This window comes from Petromyzon marinus, chromosome 3, assembly GCF_048934315.1.
Source record: "Petromyzon marinus isolate PM22_M1 ecotype Great Lakes invasive population chromosome 3, UKy_Petmar_22M1.pri1.0, whole genome shotgun sequence".
Taxonomy (NCBI): domain Eukaryota; kingdom Metazoa; phylum Chordata; class Hyperoartia; order Petromyzontiformes; family Petromyzontidae; genus Petromyzon; species Petromyzon marinus.
This window is the reverse complement of record NC_133669.1, coordinates 15,531,406-15,547,606: the sequence shown is the minus strand read 5'-3', so window position 1 is coordinate 15,547,606 and position 16,201 is coordinate 15,531,406. Positions and strand designations below refer to the sequence as shown.

The window sequence follows — 16,201 nt, the reverse complement described above, 5'->3', positions numbered from 1 at the left end:
CGGACACATCATTAGTACCATTACCCACGACATCAGCATCAGTATCATCGTCCACGGCCACATCATAAATACCATTATTCCTTCAGGTGATGCATCCTGTCCAAACCCATTCACTTTTTTTACAGTTCGAATTACATATTTAACCTGCTGCATGCTCTCTATCCCAAGTGTTCCTCCATATTTTTTCTGAATCCAAGTATGCGTCTTCTCCATGCTCCCTAGCAGTACTTACCCCTATGGTCTATATGGCTACACGGTAACAGGGGGTGGGGGAGGGTCGGGGCGGAGTGGGGGGGATTGTTTCCTCCCTGTGAATACATCATGTGTGGCGCACCCTTCTCATCCTTCGGATGAAGACTGTGAGCAGCACCCAGAAGACCGCGGCCACCACTCCAGCGCAAACCAGCACCACGAGCTGCAGAGATGAGCGTTCCACCCCCCCTGTGCACACGCAGTAAGCGACTCTGTGATATAAAACCGCTATTCCATCCAAGCACCGGTAGGTGAAGGGCCACGGGGATCAGGAATTCAGAGCATTCCAGCCACTCATGATTCAACAAATTCTCGAGTGCAGCAAGCTGATGGTTTTTTAGCCCAGTCACTATTAACTAGACAATCTATGTAATTTTAATTCGTTTTTTTCAAATAATTTACCACAATCTAGCTCTAATCAGAAATGCAATGGACATTTATCTTTGGAACATGGTGTGTGGAAATGTGTTCTCTTTGCTGAATAAAAAAGGGCACTTGAAAGGACCTCAGAAGTGGTTCTGTGTTACCACCTTCGGTGCCCGCTGGAACTTCTAAACGGACACTTGGTCACATGACACGATGCCAAGAACGCAACTGGAATAACATTGGGAGAGAAGAGAAAGTTTTGGAGTGCACCAGTAGGTGTTCCCTGACACTGATAAAAACTCAAGCCAGATTAGAGAGCAGGCATCATGCAGGTATAGGCAGTTCCTATCCAAACAGCACGCAAAGGCGAGGGCTCTCAGGACCCCAAAGCAAGTGTTTACACTGCGCCCTGGGCATATAAACTCCAACCCACAGGCACTCGATGCATTGTCATGATTCAGGGTCAAGATAAAATAACTTTTTGTAACATTTTACGGTCTCATTTGTATTGGCTTATTTTTCCCTATCGCTTGAACAGTTTTATTCTCGTCATTAGCGAATAGAACTATCAATATGTAATTTACGTATACCACGCATAACATCATGCGTCATAATCCTTACTCGCACGCTCGTGCCGCATGTCTCGTGACCCTAAACAGCGATATCTACGCGGTGCGCCGTTTCGCGCGGGGTGACAACGCTCGCACGTTCATCGCACGCACGCGCCTACCCCAATGCCCCGTCCCCCACCCACCTTGGACACGCACGTAGGCGCTCGTGAGCGCTCGCCCGTGCGCGTTCTCTGCCACGCACGTGTACTCCCCTTCATCCTCGCTCGTCACCCTCTGCACCTCCAGCGTCCGGTTCAGGTCCGACAGCAGCACTCCTGTTAATTAGACGTGGCAGAGCTGTTGCGTCTCAACCCCGCAGACACGATCAGCATCTCCTTTGGGCCGTGTTCTTAGTCTCTGGCTCGGTCCTCTGTCCAACACTCAGGCTCAGCTCAGGCTGAAGCCGTTCAGCTGCTTCCAAAGACGCATGACTGAGGGGCTCAGTTATGGCTTGGCTCAGCTCTTGAAAATCCTGAGAACGCCAGGGACTTTGCCGAAGGAAGCCGACTCAAAGTAAAGTGCAGCTTTGAGCCGATTCTTTTGAGCCAGAGCCAAACCTGAGCCAAGCCATAGAAATACCATCCTGAGCAATTGAGATAAAGACAACATGGTGAGATGTGCAATTAGACCGAGCAGCAGCAGCAGCAGCGGCGGGAGGGTAGCGTTTACCTGAATTGTGCGGGAGCGAACGTCTGTTTTGATACCAAGTGATGCGGGGGGCAGGGACCCCGTACACTTGGCAGTGGAGACGCAGGGTCCCGTTGGTGGCGCTCACCAGCACGTCCGACAGGTTCGACAGCACCATGGGCGCAGATGCCGCTGCCCGTGTCGAGGGGAGAGAGGCGTTCGTCAGCACAGATCGGCCTTTAGCTCTCTGCATATTTGTTCCTACAAAGTCAGCGGCATGTAAGATAGCTATGGGACCCTTTCGCCAGTATCCAGATATTGAGTGATAAGAAAGGTGTTAAAAAATGCAAATATTTGTTCGTGTTTTATACCACAGGTGTGTGTGTGTGGTAGACGCCTGTATTTTCCCCAGAAATGGTAGAGCCTTTCTATCATTCACACTGCACGTGGGATGTTGGGACGTCACGAAGCACACCGGACATTGCAGCAGTATTATAGTCATTATTGAGCGTGTGCCTCCCCCCCCACCTCTCACGATTCGTTAAAATGTCACAACTTAATTCAAGAATGGATTCTGTTCTAAAACATTGTTTTAATTGCCTACAGCTTACATTAATTGACAGCATAAAAGTATGGGTTTATTGGTGTGTGTATACACATGGACCATGGTAAGAGCAAGCCTGCGAGCCAAGAATAGTGGAAACTAATAGGTTCAATAAATGTAGCATATGACTTGGGATTGCAATTTCATTCAAGCATATAGTATTATTTTGTCTCATTATTATAATCTGATTATTATATCATACTATTTATCTTCTTTAAATCTCTTTTGTACATATTTGCCCTTTCCATTATCCTAAATGTCACGTCATCTACACAGAATTCGCTTAAATCGAGCAAAACGGTTTCAATAATGCATTGATTTCACACGTGCGTCGTGAGCGCGAGAACTGATGTGATCGACGAGTTGCCTCCTCACGTGCACCGCTCACCCGTGACGCTCAGCGCCACGTGGGCGCGCGCGTGCCGCACGGCCCCTCCCTGAGTGCGCGCCGCGCACACGTACACGCCCGCGTGCACGTGTGTTACGTTCACCAAGACCAGGCGGCGAACCGCCGTCGCGTTCCAGAACTCGGGGTCCAGCTGGAACCCGATGTCTTTAGGCAGTCCTTCATCCTTGTTTCCTTCTACCTCTTCTTCTTCTACATCGCCATCATGATGATGATCATCATCATATTCTTCATCCTCATCGTAATCACTGTCATCAACTCCATCACCATTATCACCGCCACCACCACCATCATCATCATCATTGTCAACATCACCTCCACCATTATCTCTGTTGTCTTGCAAATCGCCTAAAAATTTTTGTCTTGACGGGCCCGTTTCTAGATCATGGTAATGTAAAGGCTTTTGTCGAAGATCACTGGCAAGTCCATTATTTTCTCGGTGTTGTCCTGAGTCTGCATTCCCCTCCTGTTGCCAGTGATTGTTGCCAATATTGTCACCATCACCTTTGTTCTCATCTCTATCGTCATCCTCGCTGCTTGCAGCATCAACATCAGTGTCATCAATGGTCATGTCAGCTTGAGTGCTGGAGACATCGAACTCTGAAGAGCTTGGAGGTCTCGTCATCCCCAGCGAAGTGACATCACTTCTAAGCGAAACGCTATCATGCTCAGAATTGCTAATGCTACTGTCTGCAGCCTCCCGTCTCAGTCGCTTTCCTAGCCGTACAGAATCTTCACTGGCAGAAATGAGACTTAAATGTTTTGCACCTCTTCGCGCAACTTCCATAATTCTAGTCTTTGCAACTCCAATCGGACGAAATCTTTGGATTTTTTTGGAATTGGGACCACATCTGTCATGACTGACATTCTGTCTTCCTTTCAGCCTCGGTAGGATAAACTTTCCCTGTGGGAACCCTCCACGTTCGATCTTTGCATCCATTCCCCCAATAAACTCATCATCGCTGTGATCTACCTCTTCACCTTCAACACCATCATCTCCACCACCACCACCGTCGTAATGATCATCAACTTCGTACTTTACTGCGCTCCTGCCACGAACGTTGCTTGTGTTTCTCTTGTGTCTGTCTCTGCTGCTTTTCCTACCATGAAAACTCTCTTTTCTGCTGCTTCTGCTCCTACTGCTGCTCCGAGTAGTGCCATCATTACTTCTGTTGCTTCTTTGACTGCTGCTGCTGCGAGCACTTCCTCTGGCAATGCTTCTGCTGCTTCTCCTCCTGCTTCGACAGCCAACGTCAGTTGAAGAGATGGCACCGCCTTCTGGCGGTCGGAGACTGTTGGCTTCGGTTCGGTTGGAGCCTCCACCGGCTACCAACCCTCCCGTCGGACCTACGACTCTACTACTGCACCGCCGCCGCCGAACTGAGGATGCGTGGTCATCGATGACAGCCGCCGCGGTCTCGGCCTCGCGTAAAAAAAGCAGCTTTGAGCCCCTACGTGCACCTCCATCTACTGCTGCCAGCCTCTCCGTTGTAGCAGGCGAGGCCTCTGTAAGGCTCGTGCGGGAACTTCTTCCTTTGACCGCGGTCTTTGCCGGTCCAGAGCCCACATTCTTCTGTTTTCCATGCAGAGCAGACAGCAATGGTGATGATGGTGAGGGTAGTGATGATGATTTGGATATTGATGATGCCCGCCGTGAAGACTTTGAAGATTTTGACGGTTTTGCTGATGAGGGCGATTTTGATGATTTCGATTTTGAACGTTTCAATGCTGCCGATGGTCGTGGTTGCGATGATGAAGTGGACTTGGACGATTTAGGGGAGGCAGTGCTATTGTGATGGGCGTGGAGGACTTTTTTCTTCCATGACGGAGTCAGGAAGGCGAATCGGTTGACAGAGCAGCGCAAAGTTATGGTGTCTCCCTCCTCCACCGTACGCTCACGTGGCCCGACTGAGAAGCCGTCAGGGATGTCTGAGAGGGATGAGAAGCAGACACGCGTACAGGCAGCAGCAGCATCATCATCAATATTCTTTACTTTACTCGGTCAGAGGTGGCTGCATCAGTCGTAATTTCCATGTCAGAAAATCCAACCAGCCCTGCTGTGTTCCTGGATCTAAAATAAGATGACTGCCCATGATTAAACCAAACCACAACTTGAAAAACAAAACAGAATTCTCACCTTGTCGACCCAAAGAGCGTCACGGGTTTTTTTTAAACTGAATTTTAAGCTTTATTTATGAGAACAAATACTTTAAAGTGACGGTCAAGCACATCATTATGACAATCTATTCAAGTCACCATTACTTTACTCCCATATGTTCAATATGGCACTGCGGTTGCAACAATGCAGAGCGACGTTGGAGTACTTTTCCACAGCTGTAGATGCATTTTCTCGTTGAGGACGTTTGACTCCTGTGTCAGACAGCCCCGGATGATAATAACAATTATAATTTGATACGTAGCTTAGATGTACAGGAATAATACACATTTAATTATTGAAGTTAAATTTTCCATTAAAGTAGGTTTCTGCTTGTGGGGAGCTTGGAAGTCTTAGTCGATGACAGCCGAAAAACATCATGAAGTTTAGTTTTTGCTTGGTACAGCCTTGCACAGATCTGAGGCCTATGTTGGATGATCCCCTTGCAGCAGAAAATCTTTGCGGAGCATGAAAGAGACCCTTCAAGTACTGGGTATGAGAGGCCCACTGAAATGACTCTCAAGAAGTTGTGCAGCATCAGCTCGTGACAACATTCCCTAACATGATGCAATGTTCTGTTGCCTGAGGTTGTTCTGTAAGAACATGTGATCACCGCTCGATCGCATGGCTTCAACTGATGTCACTGCCCGCATCTAAACCCAGGATCTCGGCGATGTTGGCCCAGCGCTCAGGCCGAGCGATTCTCAAATGTCATCTCTTGCTTTACATTATATATCAATTGTTGACTTTTTTGTAATGAAAAAAATGGCTTCAGTTCTAAATGTTTTAACATACCCACTTTACAGATACCCTAACGGAAAAGTATAATTGTGCGCGGTGGGAAGTTGACGGAGCGATGGAGACAGGAGGAAAACGGGAGGAAGAGAGAGAGGTGAGAGAGACACAAACGCTCACCTGTAACGAAGAAGTCCTTAACGTGGGCAACTCTGCCGACCTTGTTACGAGCCTCACAGCGGTACCGCCCAGACACCAAGGCTCGGGAGATGAGAAGCGTACTCACCGTCTGTACCCAAAGCGAACCCGCAGACCAGGCTGATCATATGAATAGGAAAATGCCATTGTGTCATAAAGACACGAGGACAATTTTGGGGGCAATCATTTCCAATAATCATTACTGCTAATAGTTGCTGCACAATTTTTTATTGGTAAAAAAATTTAGTATCCCAAATTTGGATAAATATGATCGCTCCTCCCCTGAGTGGGTATTATGCATGTATGTTGGAATTTATTTCGCACCCTACATGGCCAACCGAGCTAATCAGAGGTGCAGGTCAATGGGATGGCAACTTGCAATGAGATGACAGACAGGATAAACACTACTCCCCAAGTCTGTATGCTTTGTAGACGAATCATTGTTCCCAAAAACACACTAAAAAAAACATTGGCAATGCTGGTGAAGATGCCTGGCAAATTTTTCCATAACATGTCCACAGCTTTAACTCATACACATACAGTATAGACCCACAATTACACACGTTCACATACAAAACTCACATTTCACGCCTTTTTGCGTGTTGTTTGAGACACACAAAGATAAAGATCTCCCATTTAGCCTTAACACACTGTTGGGGCAAGTGCTGTTAACGAGCACTTATGAAGGCTGGCACGGCACACAAGGGGGTGGGTGTCCAACACCATGCCTTGCCGCCTTTGTCTCCTCAGTGGCGATATTTACTACACACCGCACCAGGTACTCATTTGAGGCTGAGTCGACCTAGGGGAGGCCCAAAATCAGTTCAGATAATCATCACTGGTGTTGGCCATGAGCAGGAATCGAAAGCGGATTACAGGGGTTCATAGTGCAGCGCGCTAACCGTTGCACTACCGCTCACACACGCATGCACACTGGCAATGACCGAAGAGTAACCTAAGATACTGTTGGTGCAAGTGCAGTGTGTGAACGACATTAAAGGCAATTTTTTTCTTTCTCACACAGATTTGCTTGGACAAAAAAAATCACGTGCTCTGTCTCAAGTAGGCCAATAACAATTCTACCACCAAGCGATTCAATGAATTGTAACGATTCAGACTCTCGAGTTCAAATAATTCCTTATTTTCGTCCAATTTTTACCATCTCGCTTGGACTGTTTTCTATATTTTCTGTCTTGTTTTCGACAGTTATTATTCACGCCATTAGCGTGTACAAATAGTTAATAATATATTTGTATTTTGCTAATCATTGTTTTATTTGTATAATTCTCTCTCCCTCTTTGTCTCCATATATGTTCTTCGCTGTTGTTTCCTTAAGAAACTAATTAGCATTTTCTGTATCTCCCACTTGATAAATGTCTTCCTTAAATTAGCTATTGTATGTAAGTACCGTTATTGTACTATAGAAAGCATGGATCAAATGGGAATATGAAATTCATATCAATGAAATGAGCATCGCACAATTGCTCTGTTAACCGGACAGGTTGGTGGCTGTGCTCGATTTAAAATGTCTGTCAATACTTCCTCTCGATACTCCTCCTGTCTTACTTCTATTTTTCTCTGATCAGATTTTCTGTCCTCACTACCCCTCCTCTTTTTTCCTCTCTTATTTATTTACTCTTTTTGCCCCTCTCTATATCCCTCCCTGCCCTGACTTTCACTTCTCTCTCACTCCCCCCTCCCTTCCCCTCCCTCTCTCAAAACGGTTTCCCATCATGCCTTGTTCTTTCCCTGCAGGATGATGCTGCTTGTCGTGATGCTGGCGATGGGATTATGGGACGGGGACACCTCCTTGGACACTACCACATTCTGCCACGCCTTTGGACTGGTGTGGCACACGTGCTGCCTGCAACAAGAGAGACATCCTGAGACAACCCAAAGGGAAAGAAATCTTCATATATACCACATGTCCAATATATACCAGAGACAAAATACACATACGCCATTCAATCCATAATGGAGGCACTTGAACTGTAACAGAGGCATTAACATTCGAGGAAACAGAGTCACTCTTACATCCCCTATGGAGACACGGACATGTTAACATCTCAGAGAGGCAAAAATATCGTAAGGCACCATTCCAACATTAAAACAAAACTGCGACATAATTACTCTGAATGTGCCCCATCATTCCAGATCCTGGAATCTAAGCAGATTGAGCTTGGTTAGTATGGGAGACTGACTGGGAATACCAGATGTGTGTAGGTTTGGGCTGCAAGGTGGCTAAGAGATTGCAGTACCTGACTGTACAGTAATATATTTTTGAATCTGTGTTAAGCTTTAAGTGGTATACACTCTTTTGCACGGGTTTTCTCCAGGTACTCTGGTTGCTTTCCACATACAAATCACTCATTCGTGGAATAAATACGCTCAGTGAGTCTTTTTCTGGGTAAATACTGTAAAGTACATCACTACTTTCATTGTAACTCACAATCACAAAGTCCAAATCTGGGACATAGCCCAAGGACTAATACCCAGTGAGACATGGACTCCATTGCAACCTTGATTTGGTTTATAATGCCGACCTCAAACACCTAGAGCCAATCTGCTGTCGACATTACGACCATAATCATAATCCTAACCACCTTTGCCCTAATCCAGTGCTCATCCCAAATTACTCTGGAGGCAAATTCCGATTTACCTCCACAGAGAATCGATGGCTTGTCACTATACGGGGTCACAATTTGATTTGAGAAGTTTGTATAAATGTTAAATTTAGCATACAATCTGCATATAGTTTTCATAAGCAATATGTAATTTATTCTTACACATATGATTTGATCCTGTATCATACTCGTTCAAATTAATTATAATCGATCAATTGTTGCATAACTATTTGACAATACTGCGACCACCGCTGTTTATATATCAACAGGAAGCTCTCCCATTAATCAAGCATGGGCACTGCCCACCTGAATAAATTCTGCCTCTTGTTTAATGCATTATCACCGCAAAATTGCGTGCCAAGTGACTGAGGGCAAGTCGGATGGAGTTTAGAAAAGTGATGTAAACATGCAGGGAAACTACTATCAACTCCCGTCTGTCACGTTTTTACCATCATAGAACCTCCATCGGCAAACACAGAAATACAAATTGCGAGGGACATTGTGAGAAACCCCAACATGTCTCACTCCAGGCCAGTTTCTTCTCACATCCGTCCGCGGCCCACAATGTGACTGCATAGACAGATACTGTACTCAATCTGTGATTTACATGATCGCCGGTCGAAATCTATGTCTATGGAATTTTTTTGCGAGAAAAGTCATAACCTGCTTATTTATAAACACAAAAAATACGTCTCATTTCTCCACCGGTTTTGTACGAAATTGCAATTTGCACGGGGTCCTCATCCAGTTAAATAAAGGACATTGATTGACTGAATGTTTGACTGCAGGCGCCACGCTATGGGCACCGACCCCTTCTGGAGATTACGTCCGCGACGGAGAAAATCGCGTCGTGTAGGAGTGGAGTGCACGGAGGTGAGCGAGGGAAGGAGACGTGTCCGGTTAACGAGACACGGAGGGGATGCGAGTGGAAGGGCTACGCGCCCTCCGGCTCATTACCATGACATTCAGCTTCCGTTTGATGCGGCAAATGCGTATAACAAACGCAAGCACGCACGCACGCACTCGCGTGTACAAACAAGACAAGGGAATTGAGCATGCGTATGTTTGTGAGCAAGGGAGTGGCGGCAAATTGATTAGTGCACCGTGCATGGTCAACGTCAACAGTATGTACTGTTGACGTTGACCTGTACTGGGCCTCACCTAGATCGATTCTGCCTTAAAATTACCGTGTAAACTTCAGCAGTTGGGGTGAGTGGGTGCGTTTCTCATGACTGCCGATGCGCACTTTGACGTTGTGTGTAATGAAAGGCACTCGTGTTGAGGATGACGACGATGTAAACAGTGTTCATAAGCACGGGTGACTATGCTGATGTGTGAGTGTATATGTGGGTAACTGCAGGGGATCTATCAAGGCTGGCATGGCATATAAGGTGGTGGTGGTGTGTCTGCAGTACGATGTCTGGCCACCTTAGTCTCTCACCCACTGCACGCCCTCAATATGCACGAGAGCCTTGTGACTACTTTGTCTTTGTTTCCGAGCGTGTGGGCGTGCATGTGGGAAGCACAGGTGGCCCATTTGCCAGCCATTTCAGTCAGTCAACCCACAACACCTGGGCACGTCCCGTGACTTCCTGCCAGCAGCCAGCCTGACTCACATCACGCGACCTCAAGGTGCACCTAGCCTGGCACAGGCACGGTGGTGGCATCACCGAACGGCAGTTGTTGATGTGTGCGTGGACGTGTGTGAATACGCACTGCTATGGGGTGTGTGTGTGTATATATACACACTTCTCCGTGTGTGTGTGTATATATACACACTTCTCCGTGTGTGTGTGTATATACGCACTGCTCCGATGGTTGGCAGGGCTGCCACGACCATGTGATGTCCGGAGCCGGGGTCGCATACACAGTGCACCTGAGCGACTGCATGTGACCCATCGCGTGCACGTGGTGCGCTTTCGGGGACAGGGCCTCCTGTATACTGGGGGGCACTGCGAAGACAAAGAATATACTTCATCAGACTGATGTTAGGGACAAGTGCTGTGAGCGAGCACCTATGAAGACTGAGACGGCACACGACGGGGTCGGGAGCCAGCGCCACATCTGATCACCTCCCCAGTGCTGAGGTTTACAAACCGCGCAAGGTATCCATTTAAGTCGTGAGCGGGAATCAAACTCGGGTTGCCGGGTCCATAGTGCAGTGCGTTAGCCACTGCGCCACCACTCCCCCACACACAAGACAAATATTCCTCCCGTGCAGCAGCAGCAACAATAATGTTGTTAGGGCAAGTGCCGTTCGAGAGCACTTAAAGTGGTCGGCACGACGCACACAAAGTGGCGGTTTGACCAGTGCCAAGCACGATCACTTGCATTTCTCATTGCAGTGCACTAACATCTGCACCGCTTGAAAACCTGAAGTATATAGGTTTTTTCTTCTTTGGTTCTTTCGGTAAAGTCATGAAGGATACTTGTGTTGTGGCCGAAACGTCGTGAGAATTGTATTGTCTTATTTTATTTTATTATTCTCATTCTACGTGACTTTACCGAAAGAACCAAAGAAGATGAATCCTTGCAGTCACGAAAGCTTTAAATCGAAATTTATATAGGTTTTCATTAGACCTCTTTTTCCAGTAGGTTTTTTTTTTATTGTAGCATTGTTTTCAGTTACTTCATGTTTAATGCACACGGGTTTTCTGTGATTTGGGATTGTTTCCATGTAGGATGTTTTCATATAGCATCGAAACACAACTGGGATCTAGATGTGTGCTGTGTTACTTTACGGCCCAGAAATGAGACATTTTAATCTCAACAGGTATTTACTTTGTTTAAATAAAGTATCGCTGCTGATGATGACGATGAAAGAGGTTTTACGATGTCAAGCACGCAGGCGCGGACACTCGCACGCTCTCTCACCATTGACGATGAGGCTGAAGGGGAGCGTCTCTCTCAGGGCACCTCTTGCCATCTCCACCGTCACCGTGTACTTGCCAGTATCGGCCTCCGTGACCTCGGCAATCGTGAGCGAGAGATTGCCACGACCCAGGATTGTTCGCCAGAGGGCCCAGCCTTCCCGATGCCTGCGGGAGCGTGACAGCCGCGCCACGCCGTCCCAATTACCGTACTTGCTACGCAGGCTGTTGGCGAGCTTTTGGATTCAAGAAATAGCCTTATCATGATCTTTCCAAGTGCACAGACAGATATATATAGCCTTATCATGATCTTTCCAAGTGCACAGACAGATATATATAGCCTTATAATGATCTTTCCAAGTGCACAGACAGATATATATAGCCTTATCATGATCTTTCCAAGTGCACAGACAGATATATGTCTGTTTAATAATTTTATTCCTACCATGATCCATAATGCTGCACATCAGCAGCACGAGATAATATTGCTCCTGCACCACGGCCTTGTCTTGGAGGTGCAGTGCTCGTACCAATTTCGTCTGGTAGTCTGACAGTGTGAGACTGAGAAGATCCAAGGTGGTGCAAAATGATTGCCTTAGCCAATTACAATGAATAATCAGAATCTTTATTCTGGAGGGATCCGATGAGGGACACAATCCGAAAAACGATAGGAGTGCAAAGAAGAGAAAAGGTAAGCAAGTCACTTAAAATAAATAAATATAAAGCATATAAGTGCAAATTGCATGAGAGAATACATCCCTGCCGATTTTTCAACACTAAATGCAAGCTTGGGCAATGCAACATAACAACAACAACAACACCAGTCTCAGGCCACACCAAGACAACACACAGTCTTTCAAAGTAACAAATCACATTTGCAAATGTGATTATATCCAGCACTAATCTTCTGCTTCAGAAGCTTTACGATGTTCAGGGAGGAAACAAGGTTTTTCCAAAACTTTGGTGCTGCAATGGCAAAGGCTTTGTCACCTATTCTTTGGTTCTTTCGGTAAAGTCACGTAGATAGAACAATAATAATAAAAAGAAAGTGAATACAATTTTTTTTAATAAAAATAATACAAACAAAGAAACCACAGACGTAGACTGTAGCCTGGTTCTTAATCGGAGTGAGTGTACTGGTAATCTACAATGTGGACTGTAACCTGGTTATTAAGTTTGGTGAGTGTACTGGCAATCTACAATGTGGACTGTAACCTGGTTATTAAGTTTGGTGAGTGTACTGGCAATCTACAATGTGGACTGTAACCTGGTTATTAAGTTTGGTGAGTGTACTGGCAATCTACAATGTGGACTGTAACCTGGTTATTAAGTTTGGTGAGTGTACTGGCAGTCTATAATGGAGACTGTAACCTGGTTATTAAGCTGGTGAGTGTACTGACAGTCTATAATGTAGACTGTAGCAATGGTTATTAAGCTGGATGAGTGTACTGGAAGTCTATAATGTAGACTGTAGCCTGGTTATTAAGTTTGGTGAGTGTACTGACAATCTATAATGTAGACTGTAGCCTGGTTATTAAGTTTGGTGAGTGTACTGGCAGTCTATAATGTAGACTGTAGCCTGGTTATTAAGCTGGGTGAGTGTACTGGCAGTCTATAATGTAGACTGTAGCCTGGTTATTAAGCTGGGTGAGTGTACTGGCAGTCTATAATGTAGACTGTAGCCTGGTTATTAACCTGAGTGAGTGTACTGGAAGTCTATAATGGAGACTATAGCAATGGTTATTAAGCTGGGTGAGTGTACTGGCAGTCTATAATGGAGACTATAGCAATGGTTATTAAGTTGGGTGAGTGTACTGGCAGTCTATAATGTAGACTGTAGCCTGGTTATTAAGCTGGGTGAGTGTACTGACAGTCTATAATGTAGACTATAGCCTGGTTATTAACCTGAGTGAGTGTACTGACAGTCTATAATGTAGACTGTGGCCTGGTTATTAAGCTGAGTGAGTGTACTGGCAGTCTATAATGGAGACTATAGCAATGGTTATTAAACTGGGTGAGTGTACTAACAGTCTATAATGTAGACTGTAGCCTGGTTGTTAAGCTGGTTGAGTGTACTGGAAGTCTATAATGTAGACTGTAGCCTGGTTATTAACCTGAGTGAGTGTACTGGCAGTCTATAATGTAGACTGTAGCCTGGTTATTAACCTGAGTGAGTGTACTAACAGTCTATAATGTAGACTGTAGCCTGGTTATTAAGCTGGTGAGTGTACTGGCAGTCTATAATGTAGACTGTAGCCTGGTTGTTAACCTGAGTGAGTGTACTGACAGTCTATAATGTAGACTGTAGCAATGGTTATTAAGCTGGTGAGTGTGCTGGCAGTCTATAATGGAGACTATAGCAATGGTTATTAAGCTGGGTGAGTGTACTGGCAGTCTATAATGTAGACTGTAGCCTGGTTATTAAGCTAAGTGAGTGTACTGACAGTCTATAATGTAGACTGTAGCCTGGTTATTAAGCTGGTGAGTGTACTGGCAGTCTATAATGTAGACTGTAGCCTGGTTATTAACCTGAGTGAGTGTACTAACAGTCTATAATGTAGACTGTAGCCTGGTTATTAACCTGAGTGAGTGTACTAACAGTCTATAATGTAGATTGTAGCCTGGTTATTAAGCTGGGTGAGTGTACTGGCAGTCTATAATGTAGACTGTAGGTTATTAACCTGAGTGAGTGTACTAACAGTCTATAATGTAGACTGTAGCCTGGTTATTAAGCTGGTTGAGTGTACTGGAAGTCTATAATGGAGACTATAGCAATGGTTATTAAGCTGGGTGAGTGTACTGGCAGTCTATAATGTAGACTGTAGCCTGGTTATTAAGCTAAGTGAGTGTACTGACAGTCTATAATGTAGACTGTAGCCTGGTTATTAAGCTGGTGAGTGTACTGGCAGTCTATAATGTAGACTATAGCAATGGTTATTAAGCTGGGTGAGTGTACTAGCAGTCTATAATGTAGACTGTAGCCTGGTTATTAAGTTTGGTGAGTGTACTGGCAGTCTTAATGGTAACTATAGCAATGTTTATTTAGCTGGGTGAGTGTTCTGGCAGTCTGTAATGGAGACTTATTCTAAGTCCCAAGACTATTTCTCCGGAGGGTCCTACCCTGGGATGTTCGGCCAGTTTGTTTTAAGGAGATTTTTGCATGCGGTGAGGAAGTAAAAAAACGCCATGCTTAGACGGGGATAACACTAAAAGATCCACAGGCACAAATCCCACACTTCCTGTACTACCATACGAGGTATGGATGTATGTTTAACTTTTTTCGCACTATATATAGCCAACCGTGCTAATTGGAGGTGTGGGGGAAGGACAACAAACTAAACGCAAAGAGCATTTCTAAAGAAATTAGTTTTCAATCTATATTTAAAAGTGCATCGCTCCAGTGGCTTCCTAATATCGGAAGGAAGAGCGTTCCAAATGGCTGCAGAAGGACATCTGAAAGCACGCGATGCAGTGACTGAGGTGTTGAATCAAATTATGTTCATGGTCCGGTTCGGGATAACCAAATACCAATTCAAATGGTTCGAAGCTATCTCAAATGGTTTGCGCGTGCGTACGTGTGTGTGCGTGCGTGCATCAATGCGTTCGCGCAGTTCCGCACCAGATGATGCGCACAGGAGGGTAGGCTCGGACGTGAATGGACATGCGGGGACTGTTCCTGCCCAGCCGAGTTTCCAAGTGTGGACTTCCCTTGTATGACACGTTCAAGAACGGCGCTTCTGCAATTACGGACAGCGAGAGCGCACGCTAAAAAAAAGCTAAAACATCCTTTTTAGAGCGATGCAGACAATCACGGTGGGGGGGGGGGGGGTTACAGACAAATATAGGCACTGTAGGGAAAATGACACACAGGTGTGCTGATGAGAGGTCATGATTCAGGCCTTGTCTAGTTGAGTGGATGGATAGCAATGGCCAAAATGAGACCAACATGCACCTGTCATCACAGCCACCCCACAACTTTAATGCCTCCAATCGTCTTTCACAATAATATTCTAAGGCATCGTAAAAAAACACATTAATCTGCTTGGCACAACATTCTCATCCGATCTGTTATGAAATGGCTGTGTTACTAATCTGGATAAAAAGGCATTGGAGTAGCTCGGTTTTTTTTCCCATGCCAAAGGCTCTGTAACTCGCGCTGGGAAACTCGAAGTAAGCGATGTTGTGGCAAGAGTCAATCTAGAGGAGGCCCAGAACCGGTTCAGATAATCGTCACTGGTATTAGTGGCCGTGAGCAGGAATCAAACTCGGTCGCCGGGTTCATAGCGCAGTGCACTAACCACTGCACTACCGCTCCCAACACTAACAAAGACAAAGATCCCCCATATAGCCTTTAGCAGACTGTTGGGACAAGTGCTGTCACCTTCACGCACACACGTACCATACACAACCACATTCTTGCTCTTCTCAAAGTAATTGTCGCCACTGTCCGCACTGCACACGTACTCCCCTGCATCCTCCATCTGCACGTTCTGCAGGGTGAGTGTCGCCACGAAGCGGAAATCCTGGTACACCGTCTCCATCATCTGCTGTGTGACCACCTCGCGGTTCACCTGCCCCGCGCGACCAACACACTCCTCAATCGCACTCTCCGATCGCGCCACCCATTCACGCCCCTCAAATGAGCTCCTCAGCCAGTGTAGTGGTAGTCGTGGTGACACACGCTTAAGCCACAGTTCGACTGTGGCCATGCAATCCAAACTGTGGACTACATAGTAAACCACTGTATTATGAA

General features: G+C 45.9%; 1 protein-coding gene across 2 annotated transcripts in view; it reads right to left on the bottom strand.

Annotated features, from left to right (window-relative positions):
* Positions 1-16,201, bottom strand: part of FLT4 (fms related receptor tyrosine kinase 4) — a 48,401-nt gene that overhangs the window by 18,285 nt on the left and 13,915 nt on the right. For both annotated transcript variants that reach the window (XM_032976009.2, XM_032976015.2), the window contains exons 7-16: positions 15,848-16,019; positions 15,068-15,185; positions 11,453-11,616; positions 10,386-10,530; positions 7,692-7,818; positions 5,937-6,045; positions 2,849-4,795; positions 1,899-2,048; positions 1,373-1,504; positions 335-441 (exon numbers count right to left, since the gene is read on the bottom strand). In XM_032976009.2, the coding sequence (XP_032831900.2) occupies positions 335-441; positions 1,373-1,504; positions 1,899-2,048; positions 2,849-4,795; positions 5,937-6,045; positions 7,692-7,818; positions 10,386-10,530; positions 11,453-11,616; positions 15,068-15,185; positions 15,848-16,019 (3,171 nt within the window). The remainder of the gene's footprint in view (positions 1-334; positions 442-1,372; positions 1,505-1,898; positions 2,049-2,848; positions 4,796-5,936; positions 6,046-7,691; positions 7,819-10,385; positions 10,531-11,452; positions 11,617-15,067; positions 15,186-15,847; positions 16,020-16,201) is intronic.